The sequence below is a fragment of the Falco cherrug genome, chromosome 9 (assembly GCF_023634085.1).
Source record: "Falco cherrug isolate bFalChe1 chromosome 9, bFalChe1.pri, whole genome shotgun sequence".
Taxonomy (NCBI): Eukaryota; Metazoa; Chordata; class Aves; order Falconiformes; family Falconidae; genus Falco; species Falco cherrug.
In genome coordinates, this window is record NC_073705.1 from 42,417,199 (window position 1) to 42,441,943 (window position 24,745).

General features: G+C 36.6%; 1 protein-coding gene across 1 annotated transcript in view; it reads right to left on the bottom strand.

Annotated features, from left to right (window-relative positions):
- Window positions 1-245: 245 nt before the first annotated feature.
- Window positions 246-24,745, bottom strand: part of BICC1 (BicC family RNA binding protein 1) — a 109,322-nt gene continuing 84,822 nt past the window's right edge. Inside the window, exons 8-21 of the mRNA XM_055720886.1 lie at window positions 24,152-24,403; window positions 20,332-20,463; window positions 19,035-19,221; window positions 18,343-18,501; window positions 17,774-17,970; window positions 17,368-17,509; window positions 16,113-16,269; window positions 14,551-14,716; window positions 13,159-13,198; window positions 12,332-12,486; window positions 9,840-9,996; window positions 7,151-7,311; window positions 4,818-4,917; window positions 246-3,256 (exon numbers count right to left, since the gene is read on the bottom strand). Coding sequence (XP_055576861.1) covers window positions 3,126-3,256; window positions 4,818-4,917; window positions 7,151-7,311; window positions 9,840-9,996; window positions 12,332-12,486; window positions 13,159-13,198; window positions 14,551-14,716; window positions 16,113-16,269; window positions 17,368-17,509; window positions 17,774-17,970; window positions 18,343-18,501; window positions 19,035-19,221; window positions 20,332-20,463; window positions 24,152-24,403 — 2,136 coding nt within the window. The 3' untranslated portion in view covers window positions 246-3,125. The remainder of the gene's footprint in view (window positions 3,257-4,817; window positions 4,918-7,150; window positions 7,312-9,839; window positions 9,997-12,331; window positions 12,487-13,158; window positions 13,199-14,550; window positions 14,717-16,112; window positions 16,270-17,367; window positions 17,510-17,773; window positions 17,971-18,342; window positions 18,502-19,034; window positions 19,222-20,331; window positions 20,464-24,151; window positions 24,404-24,745) is intronic.

The following is a 24,745-nucleotide window of genomic DNA, read 5'->3' on the forward strand; positions in this document are numbered from 1 at the left end:
AGAACATATATAGCCATTAAAACAGGAAGACCAAAGAAAGAATAAAACTCATGTAAGCCAAACCATTAATACCTGTTATGAATTGAACCAGAGACAAAAATTAATATGAAAGGAGTTTAGGAGATGTATCTCAAAGAAGTGTTCTCATTTAAAAGCCAGACAAACACACTGCATGTGATATAAAAAGAACAGTACAACACATGGAGCATTAGCATGTGAAAGAAACATGTTGCAATTATGTCATATACTGCTTTTTATATTTTATTAACAAGCAAGCATCCCTGGAACTGGTTCTATATAAAAAAAATACTTCATTAACCGATCAGAATACAAGGGAGTTATATAAATTTATTTTATGCAACACTGATTGGTTTTGAAAATTCCCATTTTTAATGTTTTAATTTCATCTTTTATTTTTTTTTTTTAAAAAATCACTAAAAGGACACAACCCACAAAAATACAATCTGTATCTGCTCTATATTTACAGATAACTGGTCACTATTAAGGCACAGATTTTAAACTAACATTTTTATGTAGCAAGTCAAATATTTGTGCATAATATAACACTAACAATATGGTACACTGTACTGTCATATTCCCTTTGTGGAATCAAATAAGTGAGAAATCTTTTTCTTCCAGTGTGTTTTGTTTTTTTGTGTGTGTGAAGCCCTATTGAAAGACAACATTGTTAATGGGAAATTCTTCACTTTGGTGTAGATGATACAAGCACTGCTCAGCAGAAGACCACATCAACTTAATACTGTAATAAAATCAGTTTCCAGTATAGTACTGTCTAGATACATAGTATGTACTTATGAAAGACTAAAAAAAAATAAAATAATCTAAGAGTGTAAAGGTTTTTTGATGCTTTAAGTTTAGGCAAAATAAGCAAGAAAGGGTTGCAGAAAATTCCGTACAAAGTGTTGCTGAATATTTATTTCATAAAAAATATTTTATAAAATTAACATGACTGAATACAATTTGATTTTCAAACACTGGTCTTGCAATTGCAAACGTTTAAATGGCAGCTTATCTGTAAGCACGTAAATAGTCCATGTGAATGGAACTATCTACATGCTTAGAAATAAGCACAAGTGTCAATAGTTATAGAGTTATAAGGTGTGGCTTCCACAAGGGTTTCCATGACGTTGCTCTTGCCCGTGTAACACACATACACACAAATATCTCAGATATGTGGATACCAACTTCTGGCATTTGAGCACAGTAACTTTGAAGTGAACAACTGCGTGCATACAAGATGCAGTTTTACATCACTCAGATCTGTAATACAATTTTAAAACCAGAGGAAGGTAACTGCTACTTAATCTACAGGGGAAGTCACCCAGCTATACACCATTAAGCAGATATGGCTGAAATTAGTACTGAGCAGTTATTTTTTGCTAACCGCAACAAAACTACATTATTGCTCAATCATCTATGCCCTCAAGTAACGGTTTCTTTAAATTCCCTTTGTGTGTGCAAATTTCTCTATACATCACTTTGTATTCTCACCGTAAAAGAAAGAATTATCCAAGGAAAGTGTCAAAATATTTCTCACCCATTTTTGCATAAAAACCAACTACTGTAAATGTTATTCTAATGCCTCCTGTTAAGAGCACTTGACAGTGGTTTATGTCCATCTCAAAAGGCTTGTACATTTAACAGAAATAATTATATTACAGTAGAGGTAATTCACAACATTTTCTTATGGGAATGCTTTTCAACAAATCAACGCTTGGAAATTTCATATTGCATTGCAGAAAGAGGCACTTTATGAATTCCTTCATTATATCAAAACCCTTCATAAACCCATAACAAGACATCTGTAAGGACAGAGGAGTAATATTGCCAAATTTTTTGGACTTTCACAGTATAAGAACGCCATAGTTAGCTCTAGCCACTTACAACACGGACTCTTTCTGTTGAACATAACTTGTTTCAGAAATAGTTCATCTCCAGAGTTTTAAACACTTCTGCAGCTGACAATTACAAATCTAGACTGAACAAAACAGATGCTATTACACCTATTTTACGTAGGTCGTTTAATTGCTGCATGCATAGTCATGTAAGTAATATGCGTCATTTATCACATGGCAACAGTGCTGTCTTGTCAAGTTAGATTAGTTGTCTGTTTAATCAAACTGACAGCCCAGAGCTCGACTTTGATGAATACCTTTCATCCTCTACCATAAATCTGCAGTAGATCAGTTTAATCTGTTAGGTATTGTAGGTGTACAGAATCTAAAAATAAAAGTCTGATATAAATAAGTGTCCTTTAGTGGCAGGGTACTAAAAGTAGCCCTTTACTTTGAGACAACCATTAAAAACAGTTTTAGCGTAACAGGCAGCAGTTAAATATGACTGCAAAGGGTTAATACCACAAGGTCCATTTTGGTCTTTCATTGCGTCTGTTACAGTGAGCGAGTAGTATTGCAAGCAGCATTAGACTGCTTCGTAAGAGCGTGAAAGGACTGGTCCACTACCAGGTGGCTTGATTTTGAAAAAACTCAGTTCAGATAACTACCAGGGAGACAGAGAGAGAAGGAAAAATCTGCTCAAGAACCAGATTCTAGTACCATTATAGTGAGATGTGACTTAATGCAGGAACACCTGAAAAAATTTGATTAGTGCCAATATAAAAATTGATATGGAAATGAAAGAAATAAATTTCCACAGGACAAGAAATCAGAACATGTAAAGTGCAGAAAGACCTCAATAATTATTTTAAGCAGTACCAGAAAAATCCATCTTGATAAAACCAAAATCTATGCTCTCTGGCATCCCAGCTCTTCAGTCTTCCTTCATTCAACAAAGTAAAAATTCAGTGCATACATTATAGTTATAGGTAATAAAATACTAAACAAAGAATCCTATGTTATCATTATTATTATTATTGCAAATTCTGTCCAATCTACATGAGTAAAACGTAACCCACATTTGGTGTTTTGAAAGACAACAGGAAAAAAAAAAAAGTGTTTTCTCTGTTTTTTGGCACAGTATTGTGCAGACAAAACGCTTTGGTCCTTGACACCCAAACTCCCAAAGTGCAGAGGGTGGTGTGCAGTGAAGGCTGTCCACAGGATTGCCATGTCCATCTTTACAGCTGACTGAGCCACAACTTGCTGCTACCAGCGACCACTGACACTAGCAATGTCCGAATGATACTGACGCGGCAGTCTTCCACTAGCTCCACCTTCCAGGAAGGAGGCACGGATGTTTGATGGGTCAAAGAGCTTTCTTCGGTTTTTATTCAGTTCTATAAAGGTCATACACAAAACCAAATTTCTCATCAGAAATTAATTTCAATATTTTCATCTAAACCGAAGGCAAAACTTCAATTAAACAAAATATTTTAGACAGAACAGTATGAATGGAAAGTGTCTTTGAGGTAGTTATTCAATTTAACAGTTCAACAGGAGGATAGTAAGAGCAACAGGTTAAGAGGGGATGCTTGGGATGCAGGCATTTATTTGGTGCAATTCTTATTCGGCTTTGATACAGTGTGGAGTAGATAATGTTCTGCAACACTGATTTAGATCAAATTGACATAGCTAAAATGCTTTTAAAAGGTTATGTTACAATACTCAAAAGGCTGCAGTCTTCCTGAAGGTAGATGCAAACAGAATGTACGGCTGCAGCACTACCATGCAACGTAAACTGAGAGGACAAAAAGCTTGTTAGCATCTTGATCATTTCTCACTGCAAATTCTTTATTTTAAACACAACACTGAAGCAATATTTTAACAAGGACTTTTAGAAAAAACAGATGCTCATCTCATTCAAACATGTACTCTAAGCTTGTATTAGCAACTGCTCATCCAAAATGTTTTTCCTTTCCCTACTTTTCTATTCCTGTAAACAAACTTCATGGTAGATACAAATCACTGAAAGATTTACATAAATTTTCGTGACTGCTACTGAGCGAAGTACACTGCATCTCTACACTCTTTATGCCACCATTTTAAATGCATTAAAACATTCACTAATGGCATCAGTAGAAGAGATGCAATCAGGAGAAAAATGATCTAGTGTTACAATGAAACATTTGAAGAAAACACTTCCTCTGATACAGATTCACTGCCTAGACAACGATGACAGAGCACTACTATAATATGAAATCTCATGCTATTTATTACAATTAGGAAAAAATCTAGTTACTACTACAACAAATTGTAAGAAATCACATTTGGCCTTCATCTTTCTGCATGGAGGCTGTAAGACGACCTTTTAAGTAAAGTGGGTTGGAAAAATTCCAAATGAGAGTTGCTGCTTCTTTTAAAACCTATGCATTCTGCAGAAACAATTGGCCTTGGGAAAATCCCCAACAAATCTTAAACAAAAAAACCCCAAACAAAACCAAAGTCCTTCCAAAAACCAGAAAGTTTTTCCCAGTATGATGACTGCTCTGCTAAGCAATAAAGTAGAGGACAGGGAACCGATTTTCTGTCTGGTACCATTTCTGACTGGTATGTAGTGCCGGTTCAGACTCTGCTGCAGAGTCTGTAATCCCAGAGCTTCTAGGACCCACAGTTTTGGGCATAAAAGAAAGTTCACAGTCTGCTAGGAAACAAACATTTTACCAAGCTCCAGCTTTACAGGGGGGCAACAGCATTACGCGACTGACATCTTACTTGGTAATGTGCAAGCTCTATAAAGGCTGGTTTTAACTGCCTTCTGAGGGGCAGGCCAGTATGACCTATGGATACTAGATTCTTCCTTTTCAGTCTTTCCAAGATCCTTTGTCAACCCTAAACACACAACTGGAGAAGGATACAAACAATACTTAAAATCAACAAGTGATAATCTGTGTTATTTACCTGAGATTGCAAGCAGCATTTTTCTTCTGGCACCAAAAGTGGTAATTCCTAACTCTTTCAGATCTTGATCAGTAAGAGTAAGGAATGTCTGCAGATCAATCTAGTAAAAAGAAACAGGAAAATTATGCAAAACAAGTCTCTCCCCCAAAGTATTAAGCCATGAATGTGGTTCAGAATAGCTTCACAACTTTTTTCTTGCTGTTTACATGCAAATAGGTTGGCAGAGTAGCTGTAAAATGCAGTAATCTTTGCTTTCCAATGGCTTCTTCACACAGGTGCTCAATTTGCTACTCTGCATTTCTGACACATAAGCTAAAAAATGAGCAGTTTCAGAAGAGCACAAAAGATCAAATAATCTTATTTGTGACTCTTGGGATTTTGATTATTTACCACAATTGCTACAATGTACTTGGGAACAGTCAGGTATTACGTGTTTGTAGATATAGCAGGTGCCTCAGACTGTAGGAGGTTAGCAGAAGATGATTGCTCAACTACCGGTAACACATTTGAATTAAAGCAGAGAGTATATCCCAGCATTCCAAAGTGGATGCAACCATGTATATTTATAGATTTTTTTGCTCCCAATACAATTCAAAGAAACATAGTGGCAAATTGTTTAGTTTTCACTCTGGCCAAACTACTTGGCCCATCTCACACCTCATCAGCAATTGAGGTAAGAAAAGCCAAAACAAAAACCTACCCATCAAACAAAAGCCATCTTTAGTGTTAGAAACCAACACAGCCATCTCTCCTTTTTAGGAGAGTAGCTATGATAAAAAGAAAGGATTAATGATGGGATAATATGACTATTATTAACATGCATGGAAGTACAGGGAAGATGGACCTGAGGAGCTGTACACAGAACTGAGGCACAGCTGGATTTATTTGTTCAGATTGAGGACTGACCTGGCCACTTTCAAACTGGTTTACAGGCAAACCCATGCCAGTGTCTATCCTACACCTGCCAGTGCTTTGCAATCCAAAAAGAGTTCATTAGCTCAGGTGCAGCCAATTCCTACGCACTTTTGTGCACAGGAATAAAATTCCCCTGCAGCACTTAAACTGCATGATTGGAGGGAGGCAAGAAATTCTGGCAGGCAACGCAGCAGATCCAGCTGCTTGTGGGCTGAGACAGCAGCAAGACGCTTCAGTGGACTCGGGATGATTCTGTGAGTGCACACACACGAGTGACTTAGTGAAGAGGAGAAGGTAGAAATTTGCCTCATGTCTACCCTTGGAATAATGTAGTACACACTGGAATGTTCCCTTGCTATGTGCAGTTTTCCTCTCACGGAAGCAAATCTCAAGCTAAGTATTGGTACACCACAGCAACTCACGCAACATGAATGGAAGGTTCTCTTGGAGTTTGGTCTTCGTGAACACAGACAAGGTACTCGTAATGACATGGCAATCTGTGCAAGAATCCACTTGGTGTGGTCTATTAGGAGAAATCATGCAGGTGCAAATCCAAGACCAACAACTGGTGCATAAAGATGCAAAGCAGACCATGGGTCCAGAACACAGTAAGATGCCAAATCCAGCTGTCGTCCTTCTCCTGTACCGCATGAGATACTGACACAAACCACACAGACACCTGTTTTGCTCCCTAGTACACTCAGTTCCAGTGGTGTGACACACACAACTTCCGACATACAACTACAGTGCTTTCAGGACAAGCTCAGCGGCTCTGTGTCTAAGCCTGTAGAGTCTTGCAGCTGGCCTCACTGTACTTTTGTGACACAGTTAAATCTGTCACCAGAATAAGCCACCTGCAGGTAACCAAGTTGATTCTACCTACGCAGTATTCTACAGGTACGAAATACTACCAACTGTGATTAGCTGGTACAGATGTGGAAAGCTCACACAGATGACTGACCATATATCCCTCTGCTGGGAGCGGATCAAAGTCAACTGGCATGTAGAGGAAGAAGCAAGGGATGAATATGTGACCTCAACATCAGCTGCAAAAATACACTACTCCTGAAAGCAGACTTGAGTTCCATAACCCAAACACTAAGTTGACCAAAAGCCATTATATTCTAGTTAGCATCCTAGTTTACAAGTAGGAGCCAAGGTTTAAATTTCTTTGAAAGAAAAACATCTGAAACCCTAGTTTAATTATTTAAGTATAAATCAAAGGTTCAGGACAAAACAGTACTCATGTCCAGGCTGGCTATCTGGAAACTTAGATACATAGTACAGCTTTGAAAGAACAGCTCACAGAAAATCCTGTCACAAAGTGAGACTTCTTAGTGGCTCTGGTCAAAACACAGAACAACTACTGCTGGAAATCATGCTACAAACACAAAGGTGTCTTCCACAGGAACACTAACCTCTTGCTGTTGGAATACGTCTGTGTATTTGCCCAAACCAAGTTTGCTGAAGAGCTCAGGCAGATCAGATCCCTTAAACAAAGTGTTCAGGTTGCAGCCATTGCTTCCTGTCAGCGAGGAAATGCAGTCCATGTAATTGCTGCTACTGAGATAGTGTTCAGCTGAAAGGGAAGAAGTGCACTTTTTAGTCACATCACAGAAGAGCATAGTTTTCTGTCGTATCAACACTGTATTCAATTAGATCATTAAATTAACAAAACATTTAAATTTTATTATTCAGCAAAAAAAGCTTCTCAGTGCTCTGACAGAATGAACAGCTTAGAGGAAATTTTTTGTTAATTAAATTCTAGGGTTTTTTTCTATGGAAAGATATTTGGGTAAATCTTTTAAGCAATAAAATCACATTATGTGAACTGTCATAAGTATAAGTAAGTATAAGAAGTAAGGAACTCCTTATAGGAACAGCTGCAAGACCTCGCTGCTTTTCCTCCTCTTCAGCCTCCTCTCCTCTTTTTGAAAATATTCAACTGGAGAAAACACCATTGTACACAAATGCAACCAGCCCTCTTTGGTCTGGATGGGGAGAAAACCATGCTGGAGCAATTCCTAGTAAAGGAACTACATAATACCCACTTGATTTGGCCATTATTTTAGTATAATTCAGACAAAACCCAAATGCAATAGTTTTATAAAAGATTAAAACCAGAAGAAATACGCTCCCTACACAATTTTAAATTACATTCCTAAAAGGTGTATCTTTAAAAAAAAAAAGTTTCCAGAGTAAGGTTATTATACCCAAGTAAACCAGTTTAGCAGCGCAATCCCCTTCCTCTGTGGGTGCATACTGATAGGATGTAATCACATAGTTCATAAATATTATTCCTCATGCTGCATAAGAAAAGGATAGCTCCCGGGGAGTCCGTCAGGCTTTTGTGTAAAGGGGGCTACAGACACAGAAAAGAGTAACAGTGAATGTGTAAGAGGCTTGCAGGAGGTAAAGGAAACTTTCCCAGCTGAGTAAATTAAGATTGCCTCAGAGACTTCTGCTATGGCCTTCACTATAGAACGCCAATAGGATGTGAAAACGACCATTTTTCACAACTGGCTATGCTACATTTCTCGTTTTCTGGGCACAAACTACCTAGAAGCATTTGAGATTTGATTTACAATTCAGAGAATTTCTACAAACCTCAGCTCCATTTTGGAAAAGAGTTTTAAAATACAGCAAACTGCTCAATGTTGAAAATGGGAACGTCCATTTTGACAAATGAAGCAATAACTCAGCTGATTTTTTTAGACTTAAAAAGGTGGTGCCTTAATTTCCTCACTATCCGAGTAAGATCACGCTAAAAATACCCAAACAGAAGTTCACGATCCTGTACTCGGAGCAAATGATGCAAGGTCATGTATTGAAAACTCAGTATTAAGAAATACTGGTGCAGTCAGGAAGCATTATCTTAAAAACAAAGAAGAAATTCAACACTACTATACAACTGTGTCCATAAAGACTTCATTTTAGTACTCTGGCACATTATTATTATTATGCATTAAGGTAAATAGCTATGAGTTGGCTGAACAAATGTATTTCTTTTGTTCTTCCTCTGCATATTTCATTCTGTGGGAAAGCTACAGCAGCTATAGAACAGCTTTCCCCGCTGTCAATGTATTCACGTTTCTAATTTTCTTCTAATGTATATATAAATACAATTTAATCCTTATGTGTTTTGATTAACCTAGAGCTTCCATTTTTGTCCAATTACCTTGGAAACATCAACAGCTGGATTTCAAAGAAACTTTTAATTGTTTCTGATCTGTGAGTACTTAGAATATGGTATGCAGCCATTCAGATGAGCTAATGTGCTTTTTAAAATCATTACTAATCACGAGTGTACCAGCCATGAATATTTTCTCTAACTGAAGCTATCCTTTCTTTCAATGTCCAACTTTTAATGTGTACTTAGTAGTTAATCTCGATTTAGGTTTTATTCAGCCTTATAAGAAAAATGCACAAAAAAGTCAAAACAGCCACAGTAATTTCCCCATAATGCAGTTAGCATGGACCAGTATTCTCTACCTTCATTTTTCACTCTTACACAAAGGCATATATTAAGTTATTTAAAAATGAAACTAAGTTTCAAGGAGTTCAACCAAAGTAAAATTTTAATCTGTAAATATCAAACATTATACAGCCTGTATCCACAGAAACCAGAGTTAGAAATCATGTGCTAGGCCATGCCAGACATACGGACAGGCTTTTTTATCACCATAAAGAGAACTATGCCTTAAAATTCAGTATCACCACAGATTTGAGACTTATCTACAACTGAGTACATAGCCCAATAAAGACCTGTTGCATCGATAACAGAGATAGTCTACCTTGATCTAAAAATCTATAGGTCTGTTTTCAGTACACCTTGGAAAACCCCTTCCAAGACAAGAGCTTTCAAGCAAGAGTGTCTTGCATTTTAAAAATTTCCTTAAAAGTTTTCCTTTTGGACCATCATTTATGTATCATATTATACAACCTTGCATACATTTTCACTTTTCAATTTGTAAAGAAGTTTACTTTACAGGTAATTGCCAGTAATTTAAACCCCTAGTGATTTCAGGACACATTTATATTAAAATAAATATTCACCGATATCAATATTTTATCTTTTTTTTAGTCAGATCATAAGAAATTATTAACCTGATTTATTTTGTTTCCGTTTGGGGCTGCCAATTGAGGACACAAATTCATTGTGGGCTGTGGGTCCAAGCCCATTACGGTCTCTCCAGTTATCAGATTCACTGCCACTTCCCAGGTGCTCCCGGCTGTTGGACCGTGACAGAGACATCGATGAGCCCTGCAAATCACAAAAAGAAAATCTGGGCTGGTTTTGCTGAGAAATTCCATTGTGACTCAGATGTTCTCTTTGAAGCAGCTCAATTAAAAAGACAACAAAACAAAACAGCTTTTAATGCTTGCAAACATTCTTTTGGCAGTTGATCAATAGCCAAATAATTGCAAATGGACACAAAATCAGCAGGTGTGCTCAGAACATATGCAGTTTGCCAAAGTTATTTAAAGACCATGCTTCAAAATAAATTGCTCAGTATTTCCATGTTTGTTTCCAAAATATCCCAGGATATCAAATTCCCACGCAAATTCTAGACAAAGTCTATTGACTAAAACCCTTCATGGGGAAGAGAACATAAAGGCACATTATATCTGGAGAAAAGGGCATCAAGTACACAAAACTCGCTAACAGTATTGTATACAATAGAACAACAGTTCTGCAAAGGTTTGTGAATTTGCAGATTTTTTTAAAAATAGATTTCCATATTCCTGTAAAATATGAATTATCAACTCTCATCACTGTGGGTCAGAATGTTCCAAAATAAGGAATAGTATCCCCTGAAAGTAGCAGTTAACTACGGAATTGGGTGGGGATGTACCAAAAAAAAAAAGATGGACATTATTAATACCACACATTTACATGAACTAAAATCTGTGGAGACAAATGAATAATTTAATTCTATACACTTGCAACAAATTCCAATTGAAAAACATGACTTAGGAGGCAGCAATCATTTCTACTATTCAGGAAAATTGACATCACTGGGGGGGGAAAAAAAAAAAAAGGGCAAAATCTCCTTGTTATTGGCAAAATTGCAAAGGTGTGAGCTATGGTTAGTAAGAATTAACAAATGAAGAAAGGCTTACAGAGAGCCTTACAGAAGAGTAAGAAAAAGCACGACCTCCACATTACATTACATTGTAGTGATGGCTACGAGTTGTGAAGTAAAACAAATGTCATCCAACGTTTCTAGAAAACTGGCCGCACAGTAAAATACCATTGTGAAGATGTTTGGTGAGCTTATTTTACAAATTAACTTCCCAGACATTAGACTTGAATACCAATACTACGTCTGTTCAAAGACTTCAGCGCACGACTCAAACATGCATGTGTACGGAATAAGCATGGCAGTACTGCCTCTAATACAAGTTATGTTGAAGACTGCTAAACAGAAGGGGGATACAAGGAAACCAAGATTTTTAGCTTCCCCAGATGTTTCCACAATAGCTTATACCAAAAAATGGAAACCAGAGCTGGAACATGCTATCATTTCACTGGAGAGATTGAAGCCTGTGGTTTGCAAGTAGGCAGAATTCAAGTGCCTAAGTGTTCATTGTTACAGTGACATGCCTGCTTAGTAACTGTTAGCAGTGCGTCATGGTCTGGGAGAAACCCCCCACCCCAGCTCTAACACTATAGAAAGTATGTAAAAAACCCCCGCCATTCGCAGATGCTGGTTGTAGCTTTTTTTTCTCCCCCTAGTTACTACTGCAGCTCATTACATGTATCCAAGCCTATTACGTGGAGTTGAATGACACGAAGTTCACGTGTCAAATGGGGAACACCAAGGCACATTTTTACCACGGCTGAGTATTTCTTTTCCATTAAAAGATAGGTATAATCTGGAGAAAATGCTTTATGAAGTCCTGAAGAAACGTACATTTTATGTTAAGTAGGCCAGAAATAAAGATGTGTCTTTATGGAATTTGGGAAAGATTACAGCAAGGAAATGCACTAAAAAACCTTCAGAACTGCTTTGAAATGAAAGGAAGAGAAGTTCCCTGAAGGTTCCCATGGTAGGACTCTGAAGAGACTTGCTGGATGCTGTAAGCTGGCTTCTCCCTGGGAATTTCTGGGTCCAGTGAACAGTACACAGAGAAAGCTCCTCCAGTTCTACAGCTCTTGTCAACAGAAGATGAGCTGCAGCTATTCCTTGTTCTAACATTCTGCTCCACCATGCAGTGACTTGTGTTATATAGTTTGTTATATACACACTGTTTTAATTACATCACAAAATTTCTACCACTTGTCTATAACTATAGAGACATTTGGTCCCATAAGTTGCTTAGTTTCTTTACACAAATATATTTTCAGAAATAGACTCCTATAAAGCTAGAATAAGATTTAGAAAGTGGATAAAATTTTGTGTGCTGAGCTGCATGTATTCCATATGCCTTAATATTTACATAAGAAACACTTCCCACCATAAAAAAAATTAAATATTTAGAACCAGAAGAAGAAAGCTACAAGACTTCTTTTTACAAAAGTTACAATTATTTCTCAAGAGAAACAACTGTATCATTCAATAGAAATAAACTTCCACTACAGCAGTTTTTCATACCTCGTACGTAGTTGTCATAGATGGCTTGTACGATACATGATTCGCTCTTCTTAGTTCCTTGATAGTTTCTGCAGGCATAGACTTAGAGAACCCCAAACCACTCCACGTATTTGTTGGAGTTCTCACTTCTGTTACAACTGGCTTCTTTAACATAGCTGGAAGAAACAGACACAGATTAGTAAATCTCAGCCTTAGTAAAGGTATTGAGATGATAGTCCTGAAGTTATGTATGCTAGCAGACCTCAACCCACCTAACCATAAACACTAAACATCTCCACTTGCTACCCAGCTTGAATCCTACCCTTCCTTAAGGCAATTTATTCTGTCAAAAGACAGTTAAACCCCATAGGTCTGCAAGGAAGCCAGAAGAATTATATCTGTTTCAAAAAGAGGGGTTTCTGGTTTTCTTTTGGTGTGGGTGTATTTGGTTTATTTTTAAACGGGGTCAAATATATGCTTAAGCTCCTTACCAATTTTGTAACTTAATTTATCCCTGAAATACGGAGAAACTTTGCTAGTGACAAACACCTTAAAGTTTAATTTGCATCCAAATAAAATCAAGTATTACAGCTATGAGGTCTCTGAAAACAACATGGATCATTTGCGTATGAATATACTCACACAGACAGCATCCCATCTGCAAGCTGTTTATACTGTATTTTATACAATGTTTGTGTTAAGAAGTTTTTGCAACATGAAAACTAATATACAAATGTTTCACTATCAGCTTTAGGTTTGATTAAAAATCAAATTACAAAATAGAAACTTCAGAAAACTTGCAGCCATGTACTAACACATTTCTCAAAAGCCACTGTTTATCCACATACCTTTGGTTGCTAATAGCTTCTTCTGTTCGTAGTCAAATGCCTAAAAATGAAACATGCAGAAGACTGCTTAATTGACATTCTAACTGAATGCCATCCCAGTACTCAGCTCTTTGTAAAAAACAAGGATTTTGGAGCAGCCAGTGAATACATCTAGAAGAAACCTGAACACAGTTATTTGATAGTAGTCCAGTTAGAGCCTTAGTTACTTGAAATGTTCACTCAAACACAGGTAACAAAGACTTTAAGTAACTACCCGGTATCCATTTCAGTGAGGCTGCAGCAGTATTTACAGAATGTTTAGGTATAAATTCTATTTAATTTTTTTTTTTAAAAAAGAAATTTTTCAAGCATAGTTTCTCTTCCTTAATCATCTGTTCTTAGCATTTAAAGCATTTTTCAACAGTACAAAAAAGATAAATATATTTATCTTAGACAGTAAATCTAGGCACCACAGTTACTTTTAATAATTTTTCAAGTTTAGTTCTTCCCCACGCACTCATCTTCTGAAAGGAAAAGAACATATGTTTTGAGAGTGCAAAAAAAAATATTTGTGTTTGCACAACCTATGACGGTGGAAGATTTGAAGTTTAAATACTCCTGGTTAAATAAGTTACACTTTGAATTCCGGATTAGCGAGTCTAAACACACACAAAACTACAAAAGAAATCAGTATTTAGCCCAAAGTGTTGAATTCACTACTTGAAATCACTAGAGAAATAATTAAGGAGAAGGGTTGTAAAACACTAACTTTAATCTTGTCCCACTGCTCCATGCAGTCCAATTATGCCCACACACTGGTAGATCTATACTGAAAACTACTCTGTTACTATGGCTTGACAAAAGGGTCTCTCTCTCTAAGAGCTGCCATAACATATATTAGTATAGTAGTAGGCTCAAATTAACCAAGTAGGAATAGTACAAGAAAAAGAAAAACAAGATATCCATATTTGTAAAGCAAAACCAGTGTAGTTACTGCAGTATGATCCCCCTGTATATGAACCCGTAGCTATAGAAAAAAAAGAAACCATTGACACTGCTTATGAAGAGTTGTAAAGTGTCTTTTGAAGATATAATTCTCTCTTCTCAAAGCAACGAATGACAATGTAAGATTTTTTACATACAATGATGCTTGTATAGACTAATATAGCTATCCAATATGTTCTGTACTTAATTTTTTCTTATTCAGCTGAAGCATAAGGACTTCTTTGTCTTCAAAACTTTTAGTTAGCCCACTTCTCAGCTGAAAGAGTTAATGACTTTGCTGGGAAATGCTTTTACTGAAACAGTTATGACAAGTACATATATTAGTCAGTCACCTTTGCATTCCGTGGCAATTTCAGTTTGCAGTTATCCAGTTTTGCGCTAGATTTGGGTTTACTCAGGAAAACGTACCTGCATATTTACATATGACGGCTGCGGAGCTAGACGTGCTCTTTCAGAGTTCTGCTGGGCAGCTGCTGCTCGCTCTGCTGCCCGTTCACTTCCAGGAGCCTTTTTATCAGCCATGGGACTTTCAGAAGCACTTAACTCTGCATCTGAGAGCAGCCTCTCTGTAGTACTGCAGGTGCAAAGTCATTATTAACTCCAGTCGTGTTTTTCACAAGCAGTGAACATCAATGCAATTTCGATAATCGAGCTTTTCTTGAGAGGTTTGGCAGCAAAATCGAAGAAATGCCAGTATACAACATCTCAGTGTTTTTTAGCAATATTTCCAAATTTCTCAGCTTCCCTTTACTTGTTTCTCTGTCACTGGAACAAGGCATTTATTGCTGCTTCTTATATTATCATGCACAAGGCATAGTTTACACATTCAGATTTGAGCTGTCTGGTACCTGGAATTATCACATGCAATCCTTACATAGTGATTTCATGACATTTAACCTTGCTCAGGCCAGGAGTTCATCAGTTCCAACAGATTGATAGTATAAATAGATAGAATAAAGAGAGATGCATAATAGGGACTAAGAAAGTTAGCGTGGGTCTACTTGCTTTTAAAGCTTCAGTAATTGCAGTCCTACAAGCCAAAGCACCTCTTAAAGTAATCCTTTCTTTCTAAAAATCAGCCACATTTTATGCCCACTCTAGAAGAATGTAAGTTCTTATTTCAGTGCAAAGTGATCATGTTTTAGATACTGTAGACGATCCCAGAAAAATGCCTTGAAGAAACTGTGAGCATTATTATCCTCAACAACAAGAACAAGACATACAAACAACCGAGCACGGTTAGCAGGTATCCTTGGATTGCTAAACAATGAGAATAGAATTAATGAAATACATAACATAGCTTTAACAGCATCAGTAAGTAACGTAAGAGAAAATATGCATCTCAAAAGAGCGAGGATGAACAGTTCCCAAAAGGAATAGTGAAAGCACTACTTTATGTAGATCAGACAAAACATTGCGTTAAGCACAAAACTTGTGTTGCCAAGACATACTGTGACTCAAAAGAGCCTTTCCCCCTGCTGGCTCATTACAAAAACAACCAAACAAAAAAATAATCGAGACAAGTGTTTGAGAACATGCTGTTATGCCCTGAATATCATTTTTCTAAGAAGAAAACAGCCTCAGGTACACACAAAAGGAAAAAGGCTGCCTGTTAGGAATTTTCTTAACGCAATCAATAAATAAAGGAAAGAGCAAAAATTTATCCTTTAGAAATAGGCAATAAAAGTTCCTCTTGAAAAATCTCAATTTTTGTGGGAGAGGAAATGCATTTACTTTTTTCAAACCAAAGAAAAATACTTAGGATGTACAAAAAGTATTCAAAGCTTGCAATTATCAAATTGGGGGGGTATATTAATGTGACTAAAAATCACCTATGTGACTAAAGATCAAGCCTAATTCATACCAGCTGAGTATCTTAGGACTGAACCACCCCTTCTATGTACAAAACCACATTACGTATTTTTGCACGGCAAAAGTTCCACTAATCTGTATTTGTACATATAACTTACTGTAAGTGAGAGTTTTTGGTGCCTTGCAGTAACTCAACCGTTTGTCTCTTAGTACAGGCCTGTTTGGAAGAGCTCATCATCTGCTTCAGATCACTGGCATTTGCTGAATGGGACGGACTTCTTGGCATGCCCACTTCAACAAAAGCATCATTGCAACCTACAAGACCAATAAAGAGAACAGTTAAACAGAAACCCTCTTATGTTCTAGTGAACTTACTGAAGCAATGACAACTATAGAACAAAATCTGCTCTTCTTCCTTACAGTATTATTGTAGTCTTCAAGGATAACAACTTGGCCAAGATTAAGAAGTCAGAAAGCTAAGCTCGAATGCACAAAGGTGGTGTTAGTATTCACACATATAGCAGATGCACCAGGTACTTTCTTTTTCAAAAGATTTTAAGTAATATTAGTCAACATTAAATCTGAAGACTGACAATCAGAAGTGACTAAGTATTTTGAACAAATTTGATTTTATATCCAGTTTTAATAAACTTGCCAGGTGCTCAGATAACTTTTGCTGGAGTAAAAGCTCCTCTTTTGATGTTCAAATACCTTTAGAACGTGTTCTTACAAACACCACCTTCATTGGGCAATGTACCTTTTATTCAATTCAGCATTTCAAATGACCACAACCCTTAATAAAACAGCATCTCCTTGTTGATCAGTATTTGCAAGGGAAACAAGGCCTTTACACATGTTTGCTGGAGTTTGAAGTGGCATTTCCTCCCTCCAAGAATGACAGGAACGGTTCATTAGTTCCTGTAGCTTTAAAAGGCAGCATAACCGAAACACTGTTATGAAACATGCAAATAAAGTCTGTTTGCTAGTGTCATCTAGGTTTGATCTACACAATTTTCTGCAATAACCTTCTCAAAGGCATTCACTTTTTCCTTTCATTAAAAAGCAAAAATACAACATTGTTTAAACCAGCATAGATTGTTTTAAGTGATGAAGTTATGCTGCTGTAAAACATATTAGAGTTTTCATAGGTTACTTCCCTCTGCTCTTAGGTAATAAATTAAATGTTACAAGTGAATTTATGTTGACTTAAAGTGTTTCTATCAACAGTGCAGCTCAGACACTACAACTTCTGTTTACTTTCTCTGACAACGAATCTGGCAGATCCAGTGGTATTTTCCTTCAACATGGTTGCAAAACCAATGCACAGGCAATATCTCTACACTTTTGTTTCATGAACTGTACATTGACTGCACAAACATTACCAGATGAAAGAACAGAATGTCAAAATCTTACCTTCTGCGCTATTTGACTTGGCAGCTACTTGTTCTGAGGCACCATGAGTACTTGCTTGTCTTACCGGATCACTGTGGTTTGTGCTCAACACATTTTCTCCTAGTGATGTGGCAGACAGTGCGGCATACTTGATATTTGAGGTCTGAAATGATTGTCAAATATCAAAGTGATGGTTATGCTTAAGAAAATATTGAAAGAATTTCCCCTTTCTACCTCTGCAGAAGAATAATATGCTTGAACATTCAATTTTTTCAATCTTTAGGTCATAGGTTGACAACACCACTGTTCTATTTCTAAACTTGGAGGCTTTAAGGCTCTACTAATGTGTCTATAGTTTTCTCTTCAGCTTTTCTTAGCAAAGGTGTATCACAAACGGATCTGGTTCTACAGAGATAATATTACTTACCTTTACATGACCATTTAAAGAAGGCGAGCCTTTTTTCATCTCTGATTGCATGCCATTAACATGGACTTCAACAGGAGTCAAGCCTGGTGGTGGAGATGGAGTGTTTTGACTATAATTAGGTACTCCAGACAACAGAATACTAGTTAAGGTTGCTTGGGCAGTAGATGGTATCATTAGGTGTGGAATCGCAGAAAAACCTGTAATAAAATTTGGTCATGTTCCGATTAAGTTTCTCAGGCATTACAGCACTTTACATAAATCTCTATGCAGCTTTGGTTGTAGCATGAAGGAAGTTTCCATTAGAACTGCATGTCAACAACATAATGCTTTGTTTAACTATTACTTTGTAGGTTAACACAGTTTTCTATATAAAACGAATTAAAACATTGCATGTGGCAGCATGTCATAAGTTTGTATTAAGTTACAACTTTCAATTTGCATATTTATTCATCTGTGAAGAGAAATTTAAGAATTGTTAAGGTTCTAAACAATGAATGATTCTGGACTTTTGTCATTTTAATACTCAAGTGTTGCACAGTTCATTTAATTCACATTTAACTTGTACCAACCTGTGGTATTTGTGTTAGCAAGAGATGTTGCCCATAATGTGGGACTAGGTGTGCCTGAACTTGGACTCTGTAAGGGACTCACAGAGCTATTAAGGGCATTCAACAGAGAGTTTGGAGCAGTTGAGGTGTTGACTGACAGGGCTGTTGGACCTAAAAGGCCTGAAAAAAATTAAGCAATGGAGTATTTAGCGAAGACTTACAGAAAAGCATTTTTCACAAAAGTACCAACTAAAACTAAAACAACAAAACCCCACTAAATGGCACCAACATGTATTTTACAAATTTTAACATTAAACCTGCTGTTGATTTGGTGCACAGACTACAATAAGAATGCTTGTTCTTCAACTGAGAATCGTATCTAAGAACTGGAGCATCCTTTATGTCCTTCTAACGGACTAAATATTGTCACAACAAGAGTCTGCACCAACTGCTTCTCAGCCCCACCATCCCTGTGTATCCCCTCTATTGCTTCTGTCAGCGTGTTTCGAAGAAGCATCACTTAAGAGACAAGAAAGCAACCGCACTGGGCCTTGAAGGCTAGAAGCTTTTGGAATTCTCTAACGCTTTAACACAATTCCTTATGCAAAACACACATCTAGTCCTTCCTTTCTAGTACAAGTGAATTAAGTTTCAAACAAATACCTACCTATAAAAAAAAAAAAAAAAAGATGCATATAGAATATAATGCATACCAAGTCCAGTGAGTCCTAGCCCCGCTGAGGACAAGATATCCAAACCAGGACAAGACAGACCAACAGGGCACGAGACAGTAGAGGGGTTTGACGCTATAGTGACTCCGCTACTTTCAAGTCCCAAGAGACATTTCCGTGCCTCGTACATATTTAAGGCATTTCGTTCAACACTTTTTACAATCACAGACTGTAGGGAAAGAAAAACAACAAAACCACAAAAACAGTGAGTAACAACCATCTAACATGGATCTGCAATACGCAACTTCTTAATACTCCTTCACTGCTATCAGTAACATAGCAGTGTGAGACAGTATGAGATAATGTCCATTAGCAACTATTCAAATTCAGTAGCCTTGATGGTAAGTTTAGGGATTCTGTCAGCACTTGACGACAAGAATGATTAAAGAACTTTCCATCTAAGAAAAACAATTACTGTACCTTGGCACTACTTGATATATTCAATCTTAAGTGCCCCAGGATCTAGAGAAATGAATCACTAATTAAAATCTTATCTTCTCTTTTATCTCAGGTCTATACCTTAAAGTGGACAAAAGAGTTGTTCATATTAAATGAATCTGTTAAATTCATTTCAAGTAACAAATGCCTGGAAAATTGCAAAAACATTATTTCTCATACATTCTCTACACTGTTACTGTATTATTTTATATATCCCTACACAGTGAACCTTAATTACTGACAGAATGGAATGCTCATTTAATATTTTGAAATTTTTGTCTGTTATGGCATTACATACAACAACACAGATAACAGAGTTGCCTACCCACACTCGCCTGAATATTTTACAATGAACACCACCCATTCAAAGTATTTTGTTATTCTGTTTCTTGTGGTTCTTTTCAACATCTTGTGTAAAACACAGTCAGACTTCTCATAGTCAAATTATTTGGTTTTTTTTGACTTGGGTTTTTTTGTTTGTTTAATCCTGATTGCTAAAGAACACTGCAGTTACATGGATGAGCTGCAATTTAAGAGGAATTTCTTTAAAAACAAATCAAGAGTAGTTCTAGTTAGATAAAATAAATAAAATATGAGACAAATTATATTAGCATATTCCATACAAAAGTTAATCTCTGTATTGTCAAATATTTAATTAAAGCCAAATTACCAAAGAAGAGCTGTTGTAATATTTAAACTGGTATTTCAAGCAGAACATATATATATGCCTTTTACCATTTTATGATCCATTAATTTAGGGATGAGCAGCAGTTATGTCAACTCATCAACTCTGACAAATTGTCATGAAAGCCTAAAAAGAATACATTAGCTTTTCACCAACCTTGCTTGGTTGCTTTGGCTTTGGTTTAATGCTTATGAAGACATCTAACTGCTCCATTAACTGTGTTATAAACTGTGGTTCTACTTCAATTTCTTCCTTCATATCAAACATCAGCACAAGGGGAAGGCAACCCTGAAAACACAAGACAAATATTCATAAGTCATACAACATTTTCCCATGAAAAGGTTAGCAATAAACTGAAACAGAGATTGTAACACATGTACATCATGATACATGTACAGAAAAAGCAGCAAGGATGAAATTTTAAGTCAAGTAATTTCCTTGTATGCGAGAATACAGGTGTATCTTTCTATTCTGGGATTCTGAACAAACAGTTTGGTGGTATAAGGGTGAAATGATCTGTCGAATGTTTGAAATCCCAATCAGCACATACACAACCAGCATTAGCTATTTATATAGACTTAGAGATGTCCAGAGGATTCAAATTAAGAAACCACTATTATCTACCAAATCAGAATAAAATATTGTCAGGAATTGATAGCAGGACTCACACACTCAAATAGCTCAAGTTAAACGATGTTTGAGATAAGAAAACAATTCTGACAAAAATTCTCTAAATCACGATTGCCTAATTCCTAACTTTTACCTTTCTCTTCCCCTGTCCTGGATCAGCTAGATAGGCATTTTAAGTGACACTAATGACATTTCTGAAACATTTGAAATATTAAATCTAAGTAAAAAAAAATGCCCTTAGAAAAAAAAAGCCCAAACCCAAGAAACAACAAATATCTCGATGGTTACATGGTATCTAGAAATTATTAGATTACTACTTCTTATAAAATAACATGAATACAGGGTACAAAGTCATTGGAAAATCCTACTTCTTAATAATTTAGATTCATAATAAAGTAAGCAGTCTCAAATGTGTCAGGAAAAAGGCCACAGTAAAATACATTCAAGAAAGTGGTGTAAAGTAATCAATTTCCTGCATTCACTTCAGAAAGAAAAATGGCAAATTAGTGTGTGTATTCTTCAGATCACTAATTCAGTATCATTTTATAAGTAAACAGCACTTGTCCACAGTACCACCTATAGCTACACAGTACTTCCCACATCTAAATTACATTTATTCTAACTTTAGGAAAAATAAAGCAAGGCATCTTAAAATATTTTGACTTCAGGAAGACAGACAAACACAGCTTAACTCCACAAAGTGAACTTCTCTGAAAAGAACAACTATGAATAAAGTCTGTTTAAAAACACTGAAATCAATAATCAAGGATTTTATGATAACAGAACTGCTCAGAGCATTTCGTATCTGATTTTTCCAAAAATTTTTGTAAAGAAGTTACAGAAAGTAGTATCAGAAGGTCTCACCAAAAGCCTGCTGAATGAAAATGCAGCTAGGGTTTAACAAGAGAAAACAGGAAATATAGGAACTTCAAAGTTGACGTGTCAGGTTATGTTTATAAAGGATGTTAAAAGGCTCTTCTCTTACACCACTGGTTTTTTTTATTGCATCCTTAGAGCACCTACATGATAATGATGAGAGGAACAGGACCAAATAATGTTCTTTGACAGGAAGTGAGCAAACAAAACTATGTTGTCAACATCCTCCATAATTAAATAGAGTACAGTGCTCGTTATTATATGAAAAACTAACAAAAAGTCTCAGTATTAGTGACAATTAATATATAGCCGAAATCAAGAGGTTTGGGTTGAGGGAAAAATACAGAACAAGAGTCCAAACCCCTCTTGCTTACATAAGTTTTATTTTTCAATTACTATATGCAATTTGCCCTCATCGCTACGAGTATCGTCTTCACCACCATGTTGAATACATTCCTGCAAGCAATACGATGATCATTAGAAGCTGACACTTGCAATACCTGTCAGAGATAAAGGATATTTGCAGTTTACACACTAGAATCCATAGCCTTCTCAATTACATTAGTTACTAGCTGATATTAAAGTTTTCATTTAGACATACTGCTAAGCGATATTTAAAGATGGCACCAGGACATTACATGTGTCCTGCTGTGACGTGTCTATGCACTCAATTGCATTTTCTGTTAACATTGTAAAACTCTTTTTAGTCTTTTATAAGAATTACAGAAATTCAGAATGACAACAATTCAAGAGTTTAGAAAAACACTGTGGTATTCCTTTTCTCTGTATTAATGTTCAGATGCTTCTAGACAGTTATTTCTAGGAACTCCGCAGAGCTGCTATTTTTAAATCCTCTCTCCCATTCCACAGGACACTTGTGCTGCCTAGTTGTGAAACAGCATCAGCTATTACTCTGCCTGAACCAGAGGAGCTGGCAGGAGACAACAACAATGGTGACCACAGCAAAGACGCCATCATGGACTTGCACCTCGCAGGAAATCAGACACAGTAATCTTATTCCATTGAGCAATGCCCAAGAAGAAAACAAATCAGGTGAAATCCACTTCAAACGAAGCCGAGAATGACTGCAGCTATCTATCTGTATGTAGGTATTGGCATCACTGGCATATTTAAGTGGTTTTATCTGAAGCAGAAAAATACTCATTCCACTAAGTTAAGACTCAGAAGTAAGTTTTTATCTTGTTAGTCTTCCCTCAACCTTTCAATTTTTCGCTGTTTAAAAAGGTATATTCCTTCTCTGCAAAACTGGATTTTAATACTCATTTTATCTACAAAACTGGATTTTAATACTCATTTTATCTACAAAACAGTTTCAGGGCATGTCACGTGTATGAGCTGAAACAGACCAAGTCTCCTGGTCACCACAGTTCTTGAAGGGTGATACAGTGGATGTGATGTGGGATACTAAGCTGTACTGATGTGTTCGGAATTAAAATGAGCTTCAATATTTTAAGAAGATGGCCCTCACATAATTCTAAGTTTCTAGAATAAAGGTGTATTTTGATGTTTATATGGCAGCTTGTTTGCACTTTCTTCTATTTCATGAACCTCCAGAAAAGTACTACTGAGACCTCACCAAGGAAACACATAGAGTAAGGCTCTCTCTTTGTATTTACAGACAAAAATACCCTAGAATAATCATGACCATAACTATATAAACAGAAAGGCACCATGTTTTTGTCTTCCACTATACAGGAAGGCACACTGCAACGCAAGAGAGATGTGGACTTCTGGAATTTAATGGTATCATGGTTCACCCCAATTCAAACCCAATCCTCCCTTGTGTTTTTTTGTAAATCTCCATACATATAAAAAGCCATGTACATACATTAGTACTACAACAATGCCTAAAGGCTCCCGTGAAGCTTAGAGACCAATATAACAAATATCTGTACAAATAATAATAATAATGATGATAATACTCATCAACAAAGCTATTTTTATAAAAGGCCTTAGAGTAGTGAGGGTATGGTACTAAAAAGAAGGTAATACTGCAGAGTAAGTAATTATTTCCTACAGGTCCCCAGTTTCCTTGGAAACTTACCTACACAGGAACTAAGAAATTCCTGCCACTTGTTCCAAAAGAAACTTACTTACCAAAAGTGAGGTTGGGAAAACAAAACAACCCACAACCCAACAACAGCAAAACCCTCCAAAAATCTGCCTTCTACTCAGAAGCATAGTGTTACCATAAATTTAAACTGCTTATGTTGCATTACCAAGATAATTTTTCAAATCATGATACCAGAGATGTCAAATATTTTGGATAACTACAAATACTCACAAACACTGACAACAGAGCACTCAACTGAATCAGCTTTTGGCAACGTGTATAGTAGTCCTTCTTCTCTAAGGGTAACTTATATTTGACCCATAAATACATGCAGAATAAGCATACTTTCTGTAATCTGGCATTTTTTTCAAGTAAGTTTCACTGAAAGTTATTTACCATGAGATATTGCCTGGCAAGACAGACAGACTCAATCGTGCCCTGGAGGTAGACAGTGGATTTCTTCTGCGGGTTACTAGGGTCAGGGAAGTGGATCTGAGCACCGGTCCTCTGCATGATATGTTTGATGTTACTGCCGTTTCGACCCATCATAAAGAGATGATGCTGTGCTGCAATGTCTAGCTGTGTGCTCACAGGGATTGCAGAGGCCAGGCTCCCAGCTAGGTGTTCTAAAAGCATGGCTGTTCCTTCCTGCGGGGGAAATGCAAGAAACAGGTGTAACAGCGCCCATAGGCATACAGCATTTTTCAGTCAGTTCCCTTAGCTGTCATACATTCCACATTCAAGACAGAGAAAATTCTGTTTTGCTTAAAACCACCAATTGATTCGTTAAAGGTAACAGATAGCAGATAGAGTTTAGTCCATTTCCATTTTATGGCCAAATACAGCATTTAATTGCCACTGCAAAAGGCAGCAAGATGATCGAATGGTTTGGTCCCAACAGACCTTCTGTGCCCACATACAGCAATAAATGTCAATAGAGATTCATTTGGGTAGGTATACTTGCTAAAATTCTCTTTCAATTTTGGCCTA